Here is a 23,438-nt window from a genome sequence, read left to right as displayed (position 1 = left end):
TAAAATTGAAATATCACATTGACATAAGTATTCATACCCTTAGCTATGACACTTGAAATTTAGCTCAGGTGCCTCCCATTTCTCTTGATCATCTTTGAGATATTTCTACACCTTGATTGGAGTCCACCTGTGGTAAATTCAATTGATTGGAAATGATTTGGAAAGGCACACACCTGTCTATATAAGGTCTCACAGCTGACAATGATTTATCAGAGCAAAAACCAAGCCATGAGGTCGAAGGAACTGCCTGCAGAGCTCAGAGACAGGATTGTGTCGAGGCACAGATCTGGGCTTTATGGCAGAGAGACCAGAAGGAAGCCTCTCCTCAGGGAAAGACACATGAAAGCCGCTTGGAGTTTACAAAAAAGCACCGAAAGGACTCTCAGACTGTGAGAAACAACATTCTGTGGTCTGATGAAACCAAGATTGAACTGTTTGGCTTCCGTCTGGCCACTCTGCCATAAAGCCCAGATCGGTGGAGTGTTGCAGTGATGGTTGTCCTTCTGGAAGTTTCTCCCATCTCCACACAGGATCTCTGGAGCTCAGCCAGAGTGACCATCGGGTTCTTGGTCACCTCTCTTACCAAGGCCCTTCTCCCCGATTGCCTAGTTTGGCCGTGCGGCCAGCTCTAGTAAGAGTCCTGGTTGTTCCAAACTTCTTCCATTTGAGAATTATGGAGGCCACTGTGCTCTTGGGAACATTCAATGCAGCAGAATTTTTTTTTGTAGGCTTCCCCAGATCTGTGCCTCGACACAATCCTGTCTCTGAGCTCTGCAGGCAGTTCCTTCAACCTCATGGCTTGGTTTTTGCTCTGATGCGCATTGTCAGCTGTGAGACTTTATATATTTAAACGATTGAAAAAATGAATTTAAACGATTTCAGCATAAGCCTGCAACATAACAAAATGTGAAAAAAGTGAAGGGGTCTGAATACTTTCTGAATGCACTGTATATGCATATATATATATATATATATATATATATATATATATATATATATATATATATACATATACATATATATATGTAAACACATATATATATATATATATATATATTGTTGCGGATATGGGATTTGGCCTCCATATCCGCTTGTAAATATTCCCCTATTTCCCCAATACTCCCCAACTATCCCCAATCCCCCATTCCCTAGTCCCATTGTCTGTAAACAACACTTTGTAGAACCGACCTTCCCCTTTTTCCCCCATTAAATGTCGTGCCCAGGTCCACCGCATCTCACGTAGACAACTTTCGGACATCTTGCTAGTTATTCTTAGTCTATGTCAGTTAAGGACTCGTTTCCATTAATTCTGACTCTTCGTTGCACCAGAATGTGATTGTATGGCACCAGTAGTGAGTTTAGGACCTCCCCATACCTCCTCCCATCTTCCTCATGAAACAACAACAACAACAACAACAACAACTACAACAACAGCGCGCGGGGAGTGCGCGTCCTCACTCCGGCTTGGTTAGCCGCCATTGACCATGCGCTCCGACGGGGTTACCACGAAGGGGCTCACTGTCAGCCCCTCGTCAAGGGCGGAGCCCGGTAACCCCCCCGCACCCAATAAGAAGCGGCGGGCCGATTCCATCTGGGGCGGAGCTAACGAGCCGAGGGCGTGTCACTCCCCGCTGGATATACGCAGCGACTTACCGGACGTGACGTCAGATGCGCCCCCAGCTTGAAAAGAGAAGTCGCCACCTCTGAGCGCTGAGAGACCTCCTGCATCTCTGGATCGGACCGGGTCGATTCTGCCCCTGAGCCAAGGTGCACCTTGAGCCTCGACTACCTGCCCTTCCTTGCCATCAATCCCTGTGTGAGTCAGTTTTGTCCTGTTTATCTGTGGTCTGTCGGGGCTACTATAAGACCGTGATTAAGTGCCCACCTTCCTATGCTGTCCCTCTTGTCCTTGTAATCTCAACGTTCCGAAATATTATAACCTCCTCCGGAGGTCTTGAGAACTGTACCCCTGGTGTCGTGTCATTTAACCCAGCCGTTGTATCCTTTCCTCAATTGATTTAGCGTAGCGCGACTCGGCCAACGTTCGAGTATAATCGGGTAAACTGTGCAGACGCGGTCATACCAAACCGCTCGGTAAACCAACATCCACAACCGCGTCTGTAACATTTGGTGTCGAGGAGTGGGATTCGGACCTGGGACTAAATTTGTTAGGCCCAAATTTTGGAACACCAATTGTACCATTAGGGTAACATTTGGTGTCGGGAAGTGGGATTCGATCCGGAGCGCGTTTCACGCGCTCGAAATTATAACAGCGAAATTTAATTGTGTTTTACAAAAAAAATAAAAACCCGAATTTTGAAAGTCGCGCTATGGCAGACCAAGACGGCTGGGTTCCGGTAGAAGAGAGTGAGGCAGGGTCGATCCAGGACCAAATTGAGGGACAAGAGGAGAGCGAAGCAGTGAGGGTAGCAGATTCGCAAAATAGCGTCGTCACGCACGAGGTAGCGGGCGCGCAAAATGGCGCCTCGCAGATGGCCACGGCGACCACGCCCGCGACCGTAGTAGCGCCGCAGGTGGATTCGAACCTTTTTATGTTGCAAATGGGGGCCCTTATGGAGAGGCTAGAAGCAAAAATGGGGGATTGATGAGCGATGGGCCCGGTGGGTAAGGGGGGGCATCCCTGCCACCCTTCCCATAGTGGGGCAAATGCGCTATAGTTTATGGGGTGGCTATGACAACCGAGCCAGGGAGGGCTTGGATAATTGTAGGGATCTAGCGAAGATGACATTAGGTAACGTTAAGTTTAGTTAGTGACTGATACCTGTAGTGGGGACGCAGGTAGATTAGTGTGGATTATAATGACGTGGGAGCGCAATAGTTTAAAGGGACGACTGGGAAGCGCAAGTTTCAGAGGGGAGTAGTTAGCAGAGATGATGCCGTGTGTGTGAGGATTGAACAGGTGAGGATTGAACAGGTGTGATCGAACAGGTGTGCAACTGGACAGGTGTGTGGAGCAATGGATGAGTAGTGAGTGTGGTGGATCAGCGCGAAGGCGCTTGGGGAGAGAAGGGTGCAGGTGGCACCAGGTGTGAGAGCACAGGTGTGCAACTACAGGTGTGTGGAATATATGGAGCAGAGAATGAGTGGTGTGGAGAGAGTTGGAGTAAGTGGCACGGAGTGGTGTGCATGGTGCGAAGGTGCGGATGGGGGAAGAGTGGACCCCTTTTCACGAGTACCCGGGGAGGGTAGTTTAAAGAATAGGTAGAGGGTATAGGTAAATTGTGGTTGGATATTGGCATTTGTGGTGCGGTTGCAGAATGGTATTGTGGATGGGTGCATTAGTGTTGTGGAAATGGCTGGGCGTGTAGCCTGTTAGTGTGTGTAGTTGGGTTGGGCACTCCACCACTGTGAGGATGTCGGCCAGGTGAGGCCGCAGGTGGGCTCTGGGAGCCGTTAGTGTCAGTGGGGCCCGAGGATCCGGAGGACGGACCCGGGTAGCCCAGTGCCAGAGAGGGCACCGAGTGGGGAGAGCGCCAGAGGGCCTTCCCCAGGTAGTTAGGTTAGGGTAAGGAGCAGGTAAGCTCGGAGGCAACTGCAGTGGTGGAGGTGTGCAGGTGGGTAGACCTGCTGGGAGAGCTACACGTCGCGGCCCAGAAATTGTGCGAGGGCACCGGGAGATGAATCGGGGGAGTGAGACCCCAAATTGAAAAGCACCACAGTTTGGTCAATGGGAATTGGTTTTTAGAACCCATAGTGTAAGAGGGCCAATGGTTTGGCAGGAGAAAGACCCCGGGTAATGTAAAGTTGTTAAAGTCATTTAGGAAATAGTTAGGATTGATGAACCTGTCGCACCATACGCAGCCACTTACCTGAGGTGATGATGATGACTCCACACCTGTGTTTTCTTTGTTTTGTGTTGCAGGAAGTAAGGATTGCTGTTGGATTTGTGAGACGCATCACGACGTGGATGAGACATTGGGGTGATTCCATCTCTCCCTCCCTAGGAGGGACTGATGATGAATTGGTGATGACAAATTATGATGTTGAGTTGGAGATGGCAAATTTTGATGAAAGTTGAAAATGGCAAATTTGATTGGTTAGGAGGGAGAGAAGACGAATTTGGTTTATGGGAGGAACGGGGAAGACAGTAGGGACGTTTGTTGATTTGTAAAGTAGATGTTTATGGGTAGTGTTGTGTTTTGTGGATACAGTAAGGGGTAAGGGAGGGGCAATGTAGGTTACCTGGTGGGGGGGGGGGGCGTACGGTAGGAACGTACCTGTCTCACCTGGTTCCCATGTGCCCCCAGTGTGCATCACCTTGTATTGCGTGCACTTTTGTGCCCTTACCACCTTACTCACTTGTCTTTTCTTTTGTCTCCCACCTCCGAGGATCTGGCTTTGGGGCAGAGAGAGAGGAGAGAGAGGTGCTGGCTCCGCAGTTGTGGGCCTGTACTTTCGCTGCTTGCTGCCGGGATCGATACACCATATGGACCGCAATTTTTGTGGCCGCCCACCATGGACCGCAGTTCTTTTGCGGCCAAGCACCACCCGTGGAAGGACCTATGGGTCAACGTGGCACCTATGCCAGACAGGTGAACCACTAATAGTTGGCCCCCTGACGGCCACAATAAAGAAATGGACGCGGTTGGCGCCTTTCTTTATTTTTTAAAGAAGCCAGAAGGCCAAGTGCACCACACGAAGGCAAGACCAGCGGCAGAACATCGGCCGGCTGCGACACCACCGGTGACGTTGAACATTTTATTGGTGCACCGGATGGTGCTGACTGTGTGATGGGGTGGTGCTTTTGGTGCTTGGATGGGGTGCTCTGCACATTATTAAAGGCCGTAAGGCCACAGAGCACTCGTGGGTTGGTGTATCGATGCTGGCATGCGTGCTCTCTCTATGCATAACATCTGCATGTGTTCCTCCAAAAACAGGTCCTGGATCGTAGTGTAAATATCAGCGTAGTCTTGTGTAAATAATGCTCCCTACCGGCTGTATGTTTAGTTTGCGAATTCTTTCCGCGATTCGGTTATCCTGTGGGTGTGTTTCTGTGAGGAGAAGGGTGCAACGTCGCAGGGGGACATATTTACTCATTTGTGAATATCTGTAAAACTGTCGCACTCAGGGTAGAGTTAATAGTAGAGGGAACTACATCTGAGTGCCACACTAAAATAGGTAAAAATTTATCGGGTCGGGATGCCCCGAGGGTAGAGAAGGGTGCAATGTTGCGGATATGGGATTTGGCCTCCATATCCGCTTGTAAATATTCCCCTATTTCCCTAATACTCCCCAACTATCCCCAATCCCCCATTCCCTTGTCCCATTGTCTGTAAACAACACTCTGTAGAACCGACCTTCCCCTTTTTCCCCCATTAAATGTCGTGCCCAGGTCCACCGCATCTCACGTAGACAACTTTCGGACATCTTGCTAGTTATTCTTAGTCTATGTCAGTTAAGGACTCGTTTCCATTAATTCTGACTCTTCGTTGCACCAGAATGTGATTGTATGGCACCAGTAGTGAGTTTAGGACCTCCCCATACCTCCTCCCATCTTCCTCATGAAACAACAACAACAACAACAACAACTACAACAACAGCGCGCGGGGAGTGCGCGTCCTCACTCTGGCTTGGTTAGCCGCCATTGACCATGCGCTCCGACGGGGTTACCACGAAGGGGCTCACTGTCAGCCCCTCGTCAAGGGCGGAGCCTGGTAACCCCCCCGCACCCAATAAGAAGCGGCGGGCCGATTCCATCTGGGGCGGAGCTAACGAGCCGAGGGCGTGTCACTCCCCGCTGGATATACGCAGCGACTTACCGGACGTGACGTCAGATGCGCCCCCAGCTTGAAAAGAGAAGTCGCCACCTCCGAGCGCTGAGAGACCTCCCGCATCTCTGGACCGGACCGGGTCGATTCTGCCCCTGAGCCAAGGTGCACCTTGAGCCTCGACTGCCTGCCCTTCCTTGCCATCAATCCCTGTGTGAGTCAGTTTTGTCCTGTTTATCTGTGGTCTGTCGGGGCTACTATAAGACCGTGATTAAGTGCCCACCTTCCTATGCTGTCCCTCTTGTCCTTGTAATCTCAACGTTCCGAAATATTATAACCTCCTCCGGAGGTCTTGAGAACTGTACCCCTGGTGTCGTGTCATTTAACCCAGCCGTTGTGTCCTTTCCTCAATTGATTTAGCGTAGCGCGACTCGGCCAACGTTCGAGTATAATCGGGTAAACTGTGCAGACGCGGTCATACCAAACCGCTCGGTAAACCAACATCCACAACCGCGTCTGTAACAATATATATACTGTATATACATATATATATACATATACATATACATATATATATGTAAACACATATATATATATATATATATATATATATATATATATATATATACATATATATATACATATATATATATACATATACAGACTTGGCATTTAATATGGAATTTTTTTTTTTTCTTGACGGGTTTACTTTCTGAACTCAGGATATCAATTTGGTGAGTTTCTTTTACTCTTCTGTGATGTCTTTGTTGAAAGAACCATGTCACTGATTGTCTTTCGCAGCAAGAAGTCAATAACAGGATTATATCACAGGTGGCGTGACAAAATGTAAGGACAGGTACATTTGACGATTGGCTTCACAATAGGGTATATAAGGGTTGTTGCATTCTGTATTAGTGGAAAATAACTGCTGCACATCTACAAAAGTTATTGCCGCTTCCTCTGGAGATGGTCTGTCAACTTGACAATGCTGTTTGTCATGGAGTGGTGGCTTTAGGAAATTCTGGCATGAAACAGCGTGATATTGCCCGGCAGCATGGCATCACTCAAGGTCAGGTGTCAAAGATCCTGAAACGAAATGCTCAGAGGGGTATCCCTACTCCAATACCGAGGCCAGGACGTCCACGCAGAACCACAAGGAGAGATGATCGCCAGCTGCACCGGTTAGTCTGCAATGGCCATACCAAGTCAGCTAATCGGCTTAGGGCTGAGTGGCAGCAACTGACAAATGTGCCTGTATCCAGAAGGCTAGTCAACCAACGACTGGTTCAAGCAGGCTATCGTGCCAGGTGTCCCCTGAGAAAGCCACGCCTGACCAGACAATACAGCCAGCGCCGATTGCAGTGGGCCACTGGGCCAGAGAGCACTGTCAATGGCAGCCAGGGCACTGGAATCACGTGACCTTCAGTGACGAGTCTAGATTTCTGGTCTATCGTCAAGATGGCCACGTCCGAGTGCGCAGAGAAGTGCATGAAGCCCACAACAAAGATTGTATAGTGCCAACAGTCCAAGCTGGAGGTGGTGGGGTGACCGTTTGGGCTGCTTTTCATGCAGGGGGCAAAACTGACCTGGTTGTTCTGAATGGAAACCTGAACCAGTTCAAGTACAGGGTCATTCTGGAAGAAGCATTACTTCCATTTGCTCGTGCAGCCTTTCGAGGAAACTTTGTCTTCCAAGATGACAATGCACGGCCTCATCGTGCTCACATTATCCAACACTTTCTTGCTGACCGTGGTGTAGAGCATATGGGGTGGCCTGCCATGTCCCCGGATATGAATCCGATCGAGAACTTGTGGGCAGAATTAACGCGTCAAATCGACAACTTGGTCCAGCAGCCTGCCTCTGTGCGTGAATTGCAGCAGGCTATTGTAACTGCATGGCAAGCGATTCCTGTCCAAACCTTGGCAAATCTCGGGTACAGCATGCCTCGACGTGTACGTGCTCTCCTGAATGCTCGTGGGGGTTACACGAAGTACTGAACTGTAATTTTACTGTCCGTAATCCCAGTCATAATTTAGCTTTTGTTTTTGTTGAAATTTTTTTTGGCTAATGTGCAAAATAAAGAAATACTTCTGGAAAACGTACAGAAGTTTAACACAGTACAGTCCGTGAGTTGAGTTCGATATCAGTTTACATCACTTTCAAGGATCAATTTATTTGCTTCGAAATGTCAAATGTGGTTTTTGTTTCTTTTAAAGGTCACATTAACAAAATCTAGAATAATTTCAACATAATTCCAATGAACTTTTGGTTCTAAGTCATCTTGAAAAGTAAGTTCACCCCCACAAAAAAATATTCCATATTAAATGCCAAGTCTGTATATATAAACACACATATATATATACAGTATATATATATATATATATATATTGTTACAGATACGACTTTGATGGTATGGTGGGCCGAGCGGGATGGCCGCCGTATCCGTACAAGTTACCCGATTGTGCCCGAATGTTAACTAATCGCGCTACGCTGGCTCAATAGGAAAGAGAAGACACCCGGCTGGGTTATAATCACACAATACGACACCAGGGGTTCAGTTCTCAAGACCTCCGGAGGAGGTTATATTAAGGCGGAAAAGGTTAGATTACAGGGACAAGAGGGAAACATAGGAAGGTGGGCACTTAGACACAACCTTATATTAACCCTAGACAGACCACAGATAAACGGGACAACGCTGACTCACACGGGATTTGATGGCGAGGAAAGCGGCAGTCGATGGCTCAGGTGCACCTGGCTCAGGGACAGAATCACGTACGGTGGTGTCCAGCAGATGCGGGGAGGTCGCTCAGCGCTCGTGGGTCGCGACTTTGGTGGAGATGCCGGGGAGGTCGCTCAGCGCTCGGGAGGGTGGCGTCTTGTCCTTCCAAGCTCGGGGCGCATCTGACGTCACGTCCGGCGCGGGGCCGCGTATATCCGGCGGGGAGTCACGCCCTCGCTCGTTAGCTCCGCCCCATATGGCATCGGCCCATGGCTTCTCATTGGGTGCGGGGGTTACCGGCTCCGCCCTTGACGAGGGGGCCGACAGGGAGCCCCCTTCTGGGTAACCCCGTCGAGCACATGTTCAATGGCGGCCAACCGAGCCGGAGTGAGGACGCAAAGCCGCTGTTGTTGTGGTTGTTGTTGGAGCTTGAGATGATGGGAAGAGATGCGGGGAGGTATGGGGAGGTCCTAAACTTCCTAACAGGTGCCATATAATCACATTCTGGTGCAACGAAGAGTCATAATTAATGGAAACAAGTCCTTAACTGACATAGATTAAGAATAACTAGCAAGATGTCCTATAATTGTCTACGTGTGGTGCGGGGGACCTGGGCACGACATTTAATGGGGGGATGAAGGGGAAGATCGGCTCTAATGGGTGTTGTTTACAGACAATGGGACTAGGGAATGGGGTAAGGGAGAGTTGGGGAGTATCGGAGAAAATAGGGGAATATTTACAAGCGGATATGGAGGCCAAATTCCATATTCGCAACAATATATATATATATATATATATATATATATATATATATATATATATATATATATATATACACTGTATATATATATATATATATATATATATATATATATATATATATATATATATATATATATATATATATACATACATATATACACATATATATATATATAATTTATTAAAATGTATTGTGAGGTGTACACTTATAAAATCAATTTTGGTTGTTAAAGGCCACTTTTCGAGGCACCAGTGGCACCATTGTAAAAACTGGCCCAGGCCTTTGGGTCTCTCACCGATCCTTCCAGCAGTTGGGATGGAAATCCGACCTTTCGTTTTCCCCCAGCCAGCCCCATTCTTTACTGAAACACTGATCGTGTAACTGCCACTATCCAACTGTACGTGGCATTCTGTGGCGAGGCTTTCACATGCAGGCCAGTTTGTGGGAAGTCCTTTGTGTCCTGGCCACACATCGACTCTGTAGCGATGAAGCTGACCCGACAGCTCTCTCTCCGTCATGTTCTGGGGCACAAGCCACAAAAGGAAAAGCTCCCCCAATTAATCCAACAATAATGCATTCACAGAGAGATTAAATAAATTTTAATATTGTATTTACAATATTTGCGGCGAAGATTCCAAAGTGTTTATTTTGTCCATACCTTCCAGTATATTGTAACATCTCTTCGTCCGGATTCTTTCACATCAATGACTCTCCAAACATCTGGACTCCTGGCAGGGGCTAGGAGCAGTGAGAACATTTTAATTGGTGGACATTATCTACCATATAAAACACAGTCAGTTTGTGTGTTTGTGCAGACGTCTGCCCCCTTCATAAGCGTAAGTTTTAAAGACCAATCTTTCAACCTGAATTTGTGTTCACAAAGGTCCATTTTTGAGGATAAAACAAACTCGAAAAACATTTTCCATAAAAGAGTAATTATGTCTCTTCTATTGGAATTGTAGACGGTGCCTTGCAAACTGAGCCTTCAGGGCGGTGTACAGAAGCGTTTAAAAAAAACAAACAATAAATACAAGACGCAGGGAGGTAAAATTCGCTGCACGTGATGTGCAAACAGACGCAAAGTAAAACGAGTGTTCATTTACCTCCGCATGAAGTCTAATAAATAAAGAAGATATAAGCACACCTGACAATAGGCCGAGGCTTTAGACTTTGGCACGCTCACGAGGCTGCACTGTTGAATAAACTGTTCCAACCCATTATATTTGACGGGCTTTTACAAGTCCGAAATAATTATAACGGGCACTCTATGGTTTTATCAATACTCAACAAGTCAAGTGAATCCACTTGGATTCCGCCCAGGTTGGCACATGGAAATTATGATGTAGCATAATTATCATCTCGGGTCAAGATTTGAAATTATGCCATGGTTTTTGTAAAATTGCTACTAGTATTCACATTATGTACTTTCACCAAAACATACATCATCATAGAAACATACATAGAATTTGGGTCCTCTGGGTCATTTGGGTCCTCTGGGTCATTTGGGTCCTCTGGGTCATTTGGGTCCTCTGGGTCATTTGGGTCCTCTGGGGCATTTGGGTCCTCTGGGTCATTTGGGTCCTCTGGGTCCTCTGGGTCCTCTGGGTCATTTGGGTCCTCTGGGTCATTTGGGTCCTCTGGGTCCTCTGGGTCCTCTGGGTCCTCTGGGTCATTTGGGTCCTCTGGGTCATTTGGGTCCTCTGGGTCATTTGGGTCCTCTGGGTCATTTGGGTCCTCTGGGTCATTTGGGTCCTCTGGGTCATTTGGGTCCTCTGGGTCATTTGGGTCCTCTGGGTCATTTGGGTCCTCTGGGTCATTTGGGTCCTCTGGGTCATTTGGGTCCTCTGGGTCATTTGGGTCCTCTGGGTCATTTGGGTCCTCTGGGTCATTTGGGTCCTCTGGGTCATTTGGGTCCTCTGGGTCATTTGGGTCCTCTGGGTCATTTGGGTCCTCTGGGTCCTCTGGGTCATTTGGGTCCTCTGGGTCATTTGGGTCCTCTGGGTCATTTGGGTCCTCTGGGTCATTTGGGTCCTCTGGGTCATTTGGGTCCTCTGGGTCATTTGGGTCCTCTGGGTCATTTGGGTCATTTGGGTCCTCTGGGTCATTTGGGTCCTCTGGGTCATTTGGGTCCTCTGGGTCATTTGGGTCCTCTGGGTCATTTGGGTCCTCTGGGTCATTTGGGTCCTCTGGGTCATTTGGGTCCTCTGGGTCATTTGGGTCCTCTGGGTCATTTGGGTCCTCTGGGTCATTTGGGTCCTCTGGGTCATTTGGGTCCTCTGGGTCATTTGGGTCCTCTGGGTCCTCTGGGTCATTTGGGTCCTCTGGGTCATTTGGGTCCTCTGGGTCATTTGGGTCCTCTGGGTCATTTGGGTCCTCTGGGTCATTTGGGTCCTCTGGGTCATTTGGGTCCTCTGGGTCATTTGGGTCCTCTGGGTCCTCTGGGTCATTTGGGTCCTCTGGGTCATTTGGGTCCTCTGGGTCATTTGGGTCCTCTGGGTCATTTGGGTCCTCTGGGTCATTTGGGTCCTCTGGGTCATTTGGGTCCTCTGGGTCATTTGGGTCCTCTGGGTCCTCTGGGTCCTCTGGGTCCTCTGGGTCATTTGGGTCCTCTGGGTCCTCTGGGTCCTCTGGGTCATTTGGGTCCTCTGGGTCATTTGGGTCCTCTGGGTCATTTGGGTCCTCTGGGTCATTTGGGTCCTCTGGGTCATTTGGGTCCTCTGGGTCATTTGGGTCATTTGGGTCCTCTGGGTCATTTGGGTCCTCTGGGTCATTTGGGTCCTCTGGGTCATTTGGGTCCTCTGGGTCATTTGGGTCCTCTGGGTCATTTGGGTCCTCTGGGTCATTTGGGTCCTCTGGGTCATTTGGGTCCTCTGGGTCATTTGGGTCCTCTGGGTCATTTGGGTCATTTGGGTCCTCTGGGTCATTTGGGTCCTCTGGGTCATTTGGGTCCTCTGGGTCATTTGGGTCCTCTGGGTCATTTGGGTCCTCTGGGTCATTTGGGTCATTTGGGTCCTCTGGGTCATTTGGGTCCTCTGGGTCATTTGGGTCCTCTGGGTCATTTGGGTCATTTGGGTCCTCTGGGTCATTTGGGTCCTCTGGGTCATTTGGGTCATTTGGGTCCTCTGGGTCATTTGGGTCCTCTGGGTCATTTGGGTCCTCTGGGTCATTTGGGTCCTCTGGGTCATTTGGGTCCTCTGGGTCATTTGGGTCCTATATTCCTATCCTATAACATATATATCTCCTATAACCTATCCTATAAATATAGATTTGATGACGTCATGTTTACACATCTGAGCGACAGAAATGAGCGACAGAAATGAGCGACAGAAATGGGCGACAGAAACTAGCTTCACTTTTGAGCGCCCGAAATTCCCAGGCAAACGCTATAACGCACCAGGTTTACAACCTGTGCGTTAATAATTATAATCATGCACCGCTTCTGGTCCCTCGAGCAAGGAGGCTTGCTTTGATCTCTCCACGACATCGAAGTTTGAGTATTTTCCCATTCGTGTCTTGGTCAAATTTCCACTGGTTATTTTATTGCGTATGTGTTATTGTGTGTTTATAGTTAGTTTTGGTTTTGTAATTATTGCAAACTTGTGTGTAATTAGTCATTTTTTGTTCGCACCTCGTGCACAGCCTGGTCTATCTCGGCTCCTTCCCCCCATCAGTATATTGTGAATATAAGTTATTTCCTTTGCTGTATTTGCTTGTTTCTTTGATTTTCTTTTCTCCCACTACCTCCCACAAACATCTTACCCTTTGTCTAACGTTTTAAATACAAAAAAAAATTTAAATACAAAATTTATTTATTAATTCCTTCTCTCCTCGCTGACACATGCTTGTTCTCTCGCCCCCTCGTCTCGTCTTGTGCCCGCCCCATTATCTCACCTTGTGCCCCACCCCCTTTATCTCCTATTTATCTAGCCTTCCCAACTCTAGTTTCCTCCATACTCATTCAACACTTTCTTCTTCTTTCTCAAATCCACGTCCTCACTTCGGGACTTTTCCCAGATTGTTTTTCACGGTTTTGTTTAAATATTATTTAAATATGTTTAAACTTTCCCCTGCAGTGATTTATTCAGTGGTTTATTACAACACACTGTTTTTCTTCCTATTTAAAAGGCCTTTTTCAATTTCCTCTTCAATTCATTCAACTTAAAAAAAAAATTCAAGATATTACAGTTCCTCCTCCCTACATTCTCGAAACTCACCTTCCTTCCACCCCTCTTCTATCATTTTAAAACGGATCTCTGAGTTGAAAATCACAATAAATCCAGTTTGTAATAAATGTAACGTTTTTCATTAATCATCCACTTTCAAACCCCCCCGCCCCCCTCACACCTCCTCTCCAAAACTCCACCCTCCCTTTCAATTCCCCCCCCTCACCCCTCCCCTCCAAATCTCCCCCCTTGTTCCTCCCTTTCAAATCTCCCCCCTTTACCCTCCCCTTCAAAGCTCCCCACCCCTCCCCTTCTTATCCCTTGCCTCCCTCCTGATCATCTTTCTCCAATTCTCCCCCCTCCTCCTCAAAGCGGCCTCCTCCTCACTTCGTCTCCCTTCTATCCCTTCTATCTTCTATCTTCTATCTATCCCTTCTATCTCATACCTCCACCTCCTCCAACCTTGTAATTTGCTCTGCCCCCCCTCAATCAACCCCTCACTGTGCCACATCCCATCACCATCAAACCTTTTGTCATCCTCATCCTTCCCTTTCTTCTAACTCTTCTGCAATCTCTGACACACTATCAACAGCTCTTCCTACCTCCCCCTCTCCCCCTCATCTTACACTACCCCTCCCCTCCCCTGGCCTGCACCCGATGCTCCCACTCCCTCTTCCTTAACGGTATGGACCTCAAACATCCGGGGCCTTCGCTCAAACCTGACTGATCTCTCCATACAGGTTGCTTCTGACAAACCTGACGTAATCTGCTTTACAGAAACTTTCCTCCTTCAAGACGTCTCTGATTCCTTAATATCTCTTCCTGGTTACTCCCTCCTCCGGTATGATAGACCTGAGCCTCATCCTGGTGGTGGAGTTGCTATCTTTATCAAAAACTCTCTTCCTCACTCTCCTTGCTCTCCACCCCACCCCCAGGAGTACCTTTGGCTACGGCTTCCTCTCCGCTCCCACCTTTTGTTCATATGTGTTTTGTACCGTCCTCCAAACAGTGATGACTCCATTTACATTTCGCTGTCTGACAACATGGACCAACTTCTATCCACTCGTCCCAAGTCTCTCTTCCTCATATGTGGCGAATTCAATTGTCATTATGCCAGCTGGCTGGGTGTGGGTACCTCTCTCACCGGCCATGGCACCTCAGCAAAGGACTTCTGCGATTCATTGGGACTGACGCAATCTGTCAATTTCCTGACCCGGATCTCAGTCAACGGAGCATCTTCTCTTCTAGACTTGGTTATGACAAACTTCCCTGCAAATGTCTGCTGTTATTCTTCTGCTCCAATCGGTTCTTCTGATCATATGCCTCTTAAAGTGGACATCTCTCTGGCCATTGTCAGAGAGCCTCCTCAGCATCGACGAGACTGGCATTTCACTCAGGCCGACTGGCACAGTCTACAAGCAGCCATCAATCATCTGGACTGCTCTCCAATCTCTACTGCCTCTGACATCAATTCTTCCTGGGAATTCTTCCAGAGTAAACTGCTCTCTCTCATGCACAGAATTATCCCATCTCGTCTTCAGTTGTCTTACCCTTCCTCCCGTCCATGGTACACTGAATCTTGTGGTGAGGCAGTTGCCCTGAAACAACTTGCCTTTGTCTCTTGGAAGGCTAATCCAACTGAAGGCAATCTCAGTTCCTTCCACAAAGCTCGGAACAAGTGTGTGTCTACCCTGAGGAGAGCCAGGAAACAATATCTCTCTCAAGACTGAACTCTCAAACCTGTCTCCTTCCTCCAAATCCTGGTGGCATCTGGTCAAATCTGTTTCTGGTGTTTGTTCCCCCTCCATCCCCTCCCTTACCTCAAATGGCTGCACAGTTGACACCGCATGTGACAAAGCCAAATGCCTCAACTCTGTGTTTGCCTCAAAATCTTGTGTCCCAAACCCATCTCTCTCTGTACCCACCTTACCCAGTCGAACCCAACTGCTCCTGGACTATGTGTCCTTCTCTCCTGACAAGGTGGAAAAGTTTCTGTGAAACCTCGACTCTGATTCTGCAACTGGACCAGACGGCATCAGCCCACGGGTCCTAAAATCCTGCTCTGCCACTCTTTCACACCCTCTCTCTATTCTATTCACCCTCTCTTTTGCTCAAGGTCATCTGTCATCAGCTTGGAAATCAGCCAACATTACCGCTCCACACAAAAAGGTGCAAAAACAGATTCTTGCAACTACAGACCAATCAGCCTGCTCCCAATTATCAGCAAAGTCATGGAATCCATCATTGCTTTGGATATCAAATCCTTCCCCTCTCCAATGGCTTGATCTCTGATCATCAATTTGGTTTCAGACCAGGTCAATCCACTCTGGACATGCTACTTCTGCTGTCTCAACAATGGATGGAGGTCCTCAATGTCAAACAGGAAATCAGACCTGTCTCTCTTGACATATCACGTGCCTTCGATATGGTCTGGCACCCAGCTCTGCTCACCAAACTCTCCTCCTATGGTATCCATGGAAATCTCCACGAATGGCTTGCAGACTTCCTGTTCAGGCTGGAGTTCCCCAAGGCAGTGTTCTTGGCCCTGTGCTTTTTCTGGTCTTTATCAATGATCTCTCTGACTCTCTGGAAAATCCTCTCTATCTCTTTGCTGATGACTCCACTCTCTGCCGCTCCATTCCTCATTCCTCAGATCGGCAGTCTGGAGACTCCTCCCTCTCTGCAGACCTGGACAAAATCACAGACTGGTCAATCAAGTGGAACCTGTCTTTCAATCCTGAGAAATCTCACACACTTATGATGTCTCTCTGAAAAGACCGAATGGACAACCCTCCCATCTACTTTCTCAACAATCCTCCCCAAGAAGGTCTGTCACTCAAGCTTTTGGGTCTCACTATCTGCCATGATCTTTCCTGAGAAAACCACATTTCCAAACTGGCCTCCAAAGCTAGTCGCCGACTGGGCATCCTCTGTCGTGCGAAGTCCTTCCTTGGCACACCTGAGCTCCTCACCACATAAAAGGCTTCCATCCGCAGCTCAATGGAATACTGCTCTCCCCTCTGGGCTGGTGCTCCTGCCTCACACCTAGCTCGGCTTCATGCTGTTGAAACCAAAGCTTTCAGAATCATTGGAATCTCCCGCGATGAAGCTAACTACAAGGGCCTTTAACCCACTGGTCTTTCTGTCTTCTACCGACTCCTCTCCGGTCTTGCTCCCCCAGCTCTATCTGTGCTCTGTCCCCCAAATATTCCTACAGGTCGCACAAGATCTGCCAGCAACCCTCTTCTGGTGAAATTGCCAAAATCAAGACTCTCTGCTCACCTTCACTCCCTCATTGCTCTTTTCTCCCGTCTCTGGAACAAACTCCCTCACTCTATTCAATCGCACTCCTCCCTCCAGGTCTTTAAAACAGCTGTTCACCACCATCTCTTATCTTCCCCCATCCAAAACCTTGATCTTTCTACCCCCGTTAATTCACCCCAGAGCCACTTTTTTGAAATACTGACTTCTTTCCTGGAAGTCCTCGCAGTGTCCATGTGTTTTATACCTCTCCCACCCACCGCCCCCCCCACCCCCACTTCCCATGCCTCCTCCCCCCAAGCCCTCTCCCTCCCACAGAGTTCCCGATGTCCGTTCTCTACCGTTGTACTTGTGGCTTCCCTCTCTCTCTCCCCATCTTGTCTCCCGCTCCCTTTATTGTATAATTTGTATGTCCTTTCTATTTTTTTTCTTTGTGATTGATGTTAGCTCTTACACGAGCCTCGATCTTGTATACAAAAAAAAACAAAAAAAAAACGGTCTAACTCGAGTTGCGCTGAGCTTCAAAATTTCACAAAGCAAATTAAATGGAGATAAGGAAGGCCAAACGGAGGTTTAGGTATTGGCATAGGCCTGAGTTTGAGAGCAAGAACTGTACCTAGACTAGTCGACTGCAGCATATGTCATGTACATATGTCGATACAGTCCCGGTAGTCATTTACAATATGAATATACAGTATGGTGTATATACAGTGCGTATCAAAAAAAAGGTAATCCGAATTCCAGGGGTTAATATGCAAAGGTTATTCATTTTGACAATTTACATGTGGTTTACTAATTAAGAGGAGATCCTCAGCTTTCCATTGATACCTTCCATGCATCATTGCTGTCACACATGACCGAGCACATGTTCATTGAAAATGACAAGTTCAAATCGCATTTTTACAAGTTTGGCTAATCGATGCAAGTCAAGATAATTGGTGCAAAATGAACGTCAGATGTGAACTTTTCTCAGGAGTGATTGGCCTTTATGCACCCACACCTTCAACATGTCCACCTCCCCTTTCAACACAAAGCTCACAGCGGCGGAGCATGCCCTGAACTGCTCGTCTCACCATAGCCGGGTCATTGCGCAAAGCATCCACTTCATGTCGAATACGGCCCTGCAATTCATCAAGATCATGGGGAGGAGTTACGAACACCTTGTTCTTTAAATGTCCCCAAAGGAAATAATCACATGGTGTGAGGTCAGGTGATCTTGGTGGCCATTCCACTGCATGGTTGAGGGCGATGACTCGGTCTCCAAAGAGTTCCCTCAGTCGATCTCGGACAGCGATAAGACGATGTGCTGGGGTGCCGTCTTGGGCCCACCAGAGATATCTGAAGACACCACAAACCTGTCGCTCAAAGTTCTCCTCCAGCTGCGGTAAAACTTCATCATTGATCATCTGCACATACCTGTTACCATTGACATTCCTTTGAAAGAAAAATGGTCCGATCACCTGACCACTTCCACAAAGTCCCAACCAAACAGTCCACTTTTGTCGATTCATGTTGGTGTCAAAATTAAATTCCGGGGGTTGTCCTGTTGGTGCATATTCAAGAACATTATGGGTATTGACCTGGCCGTCCATGGTGAAAGCAGCTTCATCGCCGATAACGAGATACCGCAGGAAATTGACATCTGCTTCGCAACGTGCTATCAACCATCTGGCAAGCACCAGCCTCCTGGCAAAATCCCCTGGCATAAGTTGATGCCGGATGTGAATCCGATATGGATGTTGGTGGAGGTCCAGTCTTGTGATTCGGTTGAATGTTGCCGAAGGCAATCCCGTCCCATTTCGTCTTGCGCTGGTATCCTGAGGATGCTCCAAAACTTGCTGCCTTACTGCTGCAAAGTTCATTTCCGATCGCCAAGTGTGCCTTCTACCAGAATTCCCCTTGTTGCGGTTGAGGCTAGTGCCATGCTCTTGGTATTTTCTAACATTCACCCAGATGGTTTTGGCTGCTGGAGGCTCCCGTTCTGGGAAACGTTCCCTGAACGCATCACGAGTTCGCTGCAAACTTCCAGTTTGGTGAAAGGTTGTAACCACGAAGGTCCGCTGTTTAGTCGTAAGTTGAACCATCTTTTCAATGAATCAGACTGTCTCTAAACCCATACACTGTAGGCCCATCTTAAATACCCATCTTAAACAAAGGATGACGCAACCGATGATTACCAGACCAGCTTAACAATTTTACATAATCAACTTGGCAGTCGACAAGTAATGCGTCCATTTCAAACTGTCTTGCACCGATTAGCCAAACTTGAAAAAATGCGATTTGAACTTGTCATTTTCAATGAACATGTACTCGGTCATGTGTGACAGTAATGATGCATGAAAGGCATCAATGGAAAGCTGAGGATCTCCTCATAATTGGTAAACCACGCGTAAATTGTCAAACTAAATAACCTTTGCATATTAACCCCTTGAATTCGGATTACCTTTTTTTTGATACGCACTGTATAGCTGTGATTCATGCTGGAGTCTCGCTCAGAACCAAGCTCGGATTGCCGTACCTTTCTCGGATGTTCGATTCCTTGCTTTCTGGCTCCATTTGCTCCAGTGGCTTCCATCTGTCTGAACCCGGTGTCGCAAATAAGCCACATAATGGTGGAAAGGCTGCAGTTGGTGTATTGTGTAATTGTTAATGATGTCTGTTATCTGTGGAAGGGAAGAGAAGTAGAGTGTGACGGTAACAGCAATAAAGGGCAGCATACCAACTTCCCTGGGAATTCATAGGATAGCATGTCTTATGATGGATCCTGTACCTTTAGAAAGTCCATTTATACCATCTTTAACAGCACACATTGTTTTGTTTTCACAAGTGACTGACATATGTTTCTAATCAACTCTTCTTATTCGTTTGTAGGCAGCACAGGTCGGCGGGGTGACATTATTGGCAGGACAGACAGCTTCGAGGTGAGTTTGCGTACCTCTAGGGCCTAGGCCATCCTGTTTGCCCTCAAATCTGATAAAAGAAACCGACTAGACACAAATAATTTTTTCCAGAAGACATGGAATTAAAAAAAAAAATTGCTCATTACTTTTTGAATATTTTCGAGGCTGCATAACTTTTACACAATGAGATGCAATTAAATGAATATCCCATATGTAGATGGGGGAGGCCTGGGCCAATATCCACGAGACGTTCGACATAAATACTTTTGTATTTTCAAAGATAAATATATAGCTGCGATCACCAAGGGTAATCCTCCCCCGGCTTCCCTTGACGATCTCCCGCTAATTACCCTTTGCCCGTGATTCAATGATAGACATATTATTTTCAGACCGCCATATGACCTTGACCTTCAACATTTTGGAAGAGTGTGAAAATCAAGGAAATGTGTCCCCATGCATAATCTATCCATAAAACTCAACATCTTGAAAATAGGAGGAAAATTATTCAAGTTATGATCAAAAAGATGTTTTTTATTAATTAGGTCACAATCTGAAAAAAGCATGTCAAGAACACTAATTAAATATACTCAACATCAAAAGAAACATCAAATCTTTCGAAGGACAGTCATTGAAATCCTCCACGCCAAAATGAAAAATATTTGAACACAGAGGTAAAGTTCAGCTATCATTACGAAACATGTCAATAAACAAGAGGTTACCTCAATCACAAAAAACAAAAAGCATGAACATCACATGGGGTGGTGCAACAAAAGTCACAGCACTGCAACACAAAGGCACGCACCTGAATACAGTCAAAACAAAATGACACAGGAATCGACACAACACTCCTAACAGTCAAGGACAGAATGACAGCAGTCCTCAATATCGTGTGTGTCCTCCCTGAGCTGTGATGCAGGCGGTACACCTCCGACGCATGCTCTGTACCAGGCGTCTGATGCGGTCCTGGGGAAGTCCGTCCCACTCCTCCTGCAAGCCTTGAATGAGCATTTGCCGATTGACAGCCGTTGATCTCCTCGATGCAAGACGTCGACCAAGCTCATCCCAAAAATGCTCAATGGGATTGAGGTCAGGGGAATAAGGTATCCAAGGCATCACTTCAACACCCTGTTCCTGGAGGAAGTTGGTGGTCAGGCGAGCAGCATGGGGTCGAGCGTTGTCCTGCTGGAAAACTGCGATGTCAGGGTGAGCCTGGAGAAATGGCAGCAGATGAGGTCTCAAAACTTCATTGAGATAACGCTGACTCGTGAGATTTCCTTCGATGACGACCAGAGGTGTCCTGAAACGGGTGGAAATGCCGGCCCATACCATCACACTGGGTCCTCCCCAACGATTGATCTGGCAAATACAGCATGATGCATACCTTTCCCCACCTCTGCGCCATACCCTTTGACGCCCATCAGCAGCATGGAGGCAAAATCTGGACTCATCGCTGAACAAGACTGCACTCCACTGTGGCTGTGTCCAGCGGCGATGCTGCAGACACCATCTTAGTCTGTTCCGCCGATGCACTGCGTTCAACACTGGACCTCTGCAAGGACGTCTTGCCACCAGGCCCCGACTTCTCAAGTGCCTCCGCACAGTAGAGACACTGATGCGGTTGTTGTGGCGACCTTTTGTCACTGCAGCTGTTTACGTTGCAGGGCGGAAACGATCACGAAGATGCTGCAGCACAATCCAGCGGTCTTGGTTTGGGGTGGTTACCCGTGGTCTTCCTCTTCGTGGACCATCATTCACAGTTCCAGTTTCACCGTAACGCCTGGCCAGGTTGGAAATTGCAGGCTGTGAGCAACCAAGACGTTGGGCAATTGTTCGCTGGCTTCCATCAGCCTCAAGCATCCTAATTGCCCTTAAACGTTGTTCAGATGTCAGACGTGGCATCTGAATTTTCTTGTTGTTTTCCCTGTCAGAAGCCTCTAGTGTGACTATAGACAGCAGTAAATGAATGTCTAAGCACAAGAACTGAAGGATTTCATTATGAGGGTCATTATTTAAAGGGAAAGATCCCTATACAGAACCACTCAAGCATGCCATTGTTGATCAACCAGGTGATTGAAATGAAGTTCCCGTTACATAATCGGCCATTACAATTGAAGAAACGTGTTTGTAAAGTTGCACATTTCAAAAAATGAAAGTGATAAGTTAATTTTGATGTTCAGTTTATAAATGTGCAACTTTAATGCAGGTACACTATAATGATGTAATAACATATTGGAAGGCCAAGCAGTCTTTGAGATTTTGCAATGGCAAAATTGAGCGATGACAAAAAATGTGTTGTTTTCTCAGACCGCCATTTGACTTTGACCTTTAACTCAGAGGGGTATGATGCAAATTAAACGTAAATGCTGCTTGCCCTAGAGTGAGAGGGCAGTTTGACTAGAGAGGGCAATTTCGTTCCAATCAGGTAAACTTTAGTCGAGTTATGGTGAAACATGTGAAAATATTTATAATTAGGTCATGACCTTGAAAATAGGTTCAGGTCAAAAAACATTATGTCAACGCCACATACTTTGTATTCCCATTATTGATGCACAATTTCATTCTGAAAATCCTTGGACATTGGCAAAGAAAAGGAGAAAATCCAAAATTGTGGCTTAGTACTCCGAGAGGTGTAAGACTTGATCTTTAACTCAGAGGGCTATGGTGCAAATTAAATGTAAATGCTCCGTGCTCTGGGCTATCTCGAGGGAGATTTCATTCTGATTGGACAAACCTTAGTTGAGGGACGGTGAAAAGTCCTGATTGAGGGTGGAACACTTTTATGAGAGGCCACCTCACCCAGAAGATGGTGCCATCCATATGCCCGCGCATGCGTGCGAGAGATGACTTAGGCTTCTCTTGGAGACAACGCCTCTCTCTCTCTCTACTTTGTTGCTCCCCGAGTTGGACTATGTGTGGAGACGTAAATTCCACCTCCTCATTGCTATTCCCTCTCATCGCAATCCATCCTCTTGTCCACCAGCCCTGTGTCACCCCAGCCTGCAGAACACCATCATCCTTTGCCACACCAGCCTGCATGGGTCATGGCAGACCCAAGACCAGCTCGTGCCTGCACAATTCCACACCTTTGTATCTGGTTGAATCTGGTATTGTCGGCACCATTCGAGGGGGTTTATTTATTTTCGTGTACCTCAGTGCTTGTGCCTCCCTACTCATTTGTCATTTGAGCACCTGGTTTATTATGTTATTCATAGCGTCCTGGACTCCTGGTCTGTTCCATTATACATATATATATATATATATATATATATATATATATATATATATATATATATATATATATATATATATAATCGTTAGATTAAATAAGACGCGGACGTAGCTTCAGGACGTCGATCTTTAATTGTCGACAATCTTTCGACCAACAAAGGTCTTCTTCTGAGTCAGCCCCAAGTTCAACGGAACTTGAATCAACGTTCAACGGAACGGAACAACAAGTTCAACGAATTTACTTCCGTTGAACTTGGGGCTGACTCAGAAGAAGACCTTTGTTGGTCGAAAGCTTGTCGACAATTAAAGATCGACGTCCTGAAGCTACGTCCGCGTCTTATTTAATCTAACGATTATTTATTCAATACAAATGAGACGCCCTGCTCGTACTTTGGAGTTTCTACTATTTCTTACAGTTATATATACTAGGGCATGCCCGTACTATATCTATATCTAAAATTATATCCCCCCCCCCTCTATTTACATGAAATGGTTTGGTCCAAAGCGAACGGCTTGCGAGTACGGTGACAACCCCCCCCCCCCCCCCTCTATTTACATGAAATGGTTTGGTCCAAAGCGAACGGCTTGCGAGTACGGTGACAACCCCCCCCCCCCCCCTCTATTTACATGAAATGGTTTGGTCCAAAGCGAACGGCTTGCGGAGTTTGGTAAAGA

At 47.0% G+C, this 23,438-nt stretch overlaps 1 protein-coding gene across 2 annotated transcripts in view; it reads right to left on the bottom strand.

Annotated features, from left to right (window-relative positions):
- The window catches only part of LOC137437262 (interleukin-12 receptor subunit beta-2), a 90,173-nt gene that overhangs the window by 41,008 nt on the left and 25,727 nt on the right, over positions 1 to 23,438 (bottom strand). Inside the window, exons 7-9 of one of the 2 annotated variants that reach the window (XM_078766614.1) lie at positions 19,154 to 19,298; positions 9,870 to 9,949; positions 9,507 to 9,732 (exon numbers count right to left, since the gene is read on the bottom strand). In XM_078766614.1, coding sequence (XP_078622740.1) covers positions 9,507 to 9,732; positions 9,870 to 9,949; positions 19,154 to 19,298 — 451 coding nt within the window. The remainder of the gene's footprint in view (positions 1 to 9,506; positions 9,733 to 9,869; positions 9,950 to 19,153; positions 19,299 to 23,438) is intronic. The other variant, XM_078766615.1, reaches the window with a different exon arrangement.

This window comes from Myxine glutinosa, chromosome 12 (genome assembly GCF_964187855.1).
Source record: "Myxine glutinosa chromosome 12, kmMyxGlut1.1, whole genome shotgun sequence".
In the NCBI taxonomy this organism is placed as follows: domain Eukaryota; kingdom Metazoa; phylum Chordata; class Myxini; order Myxiniformes; family Myxinidae; genus Myxine; species Myxine glutinosa.
The sequence above is the reverse complement of the archived record's forward strand: the minus strand, read 5'-3'. Positions and strand labels throughout refer to the sequence as shown.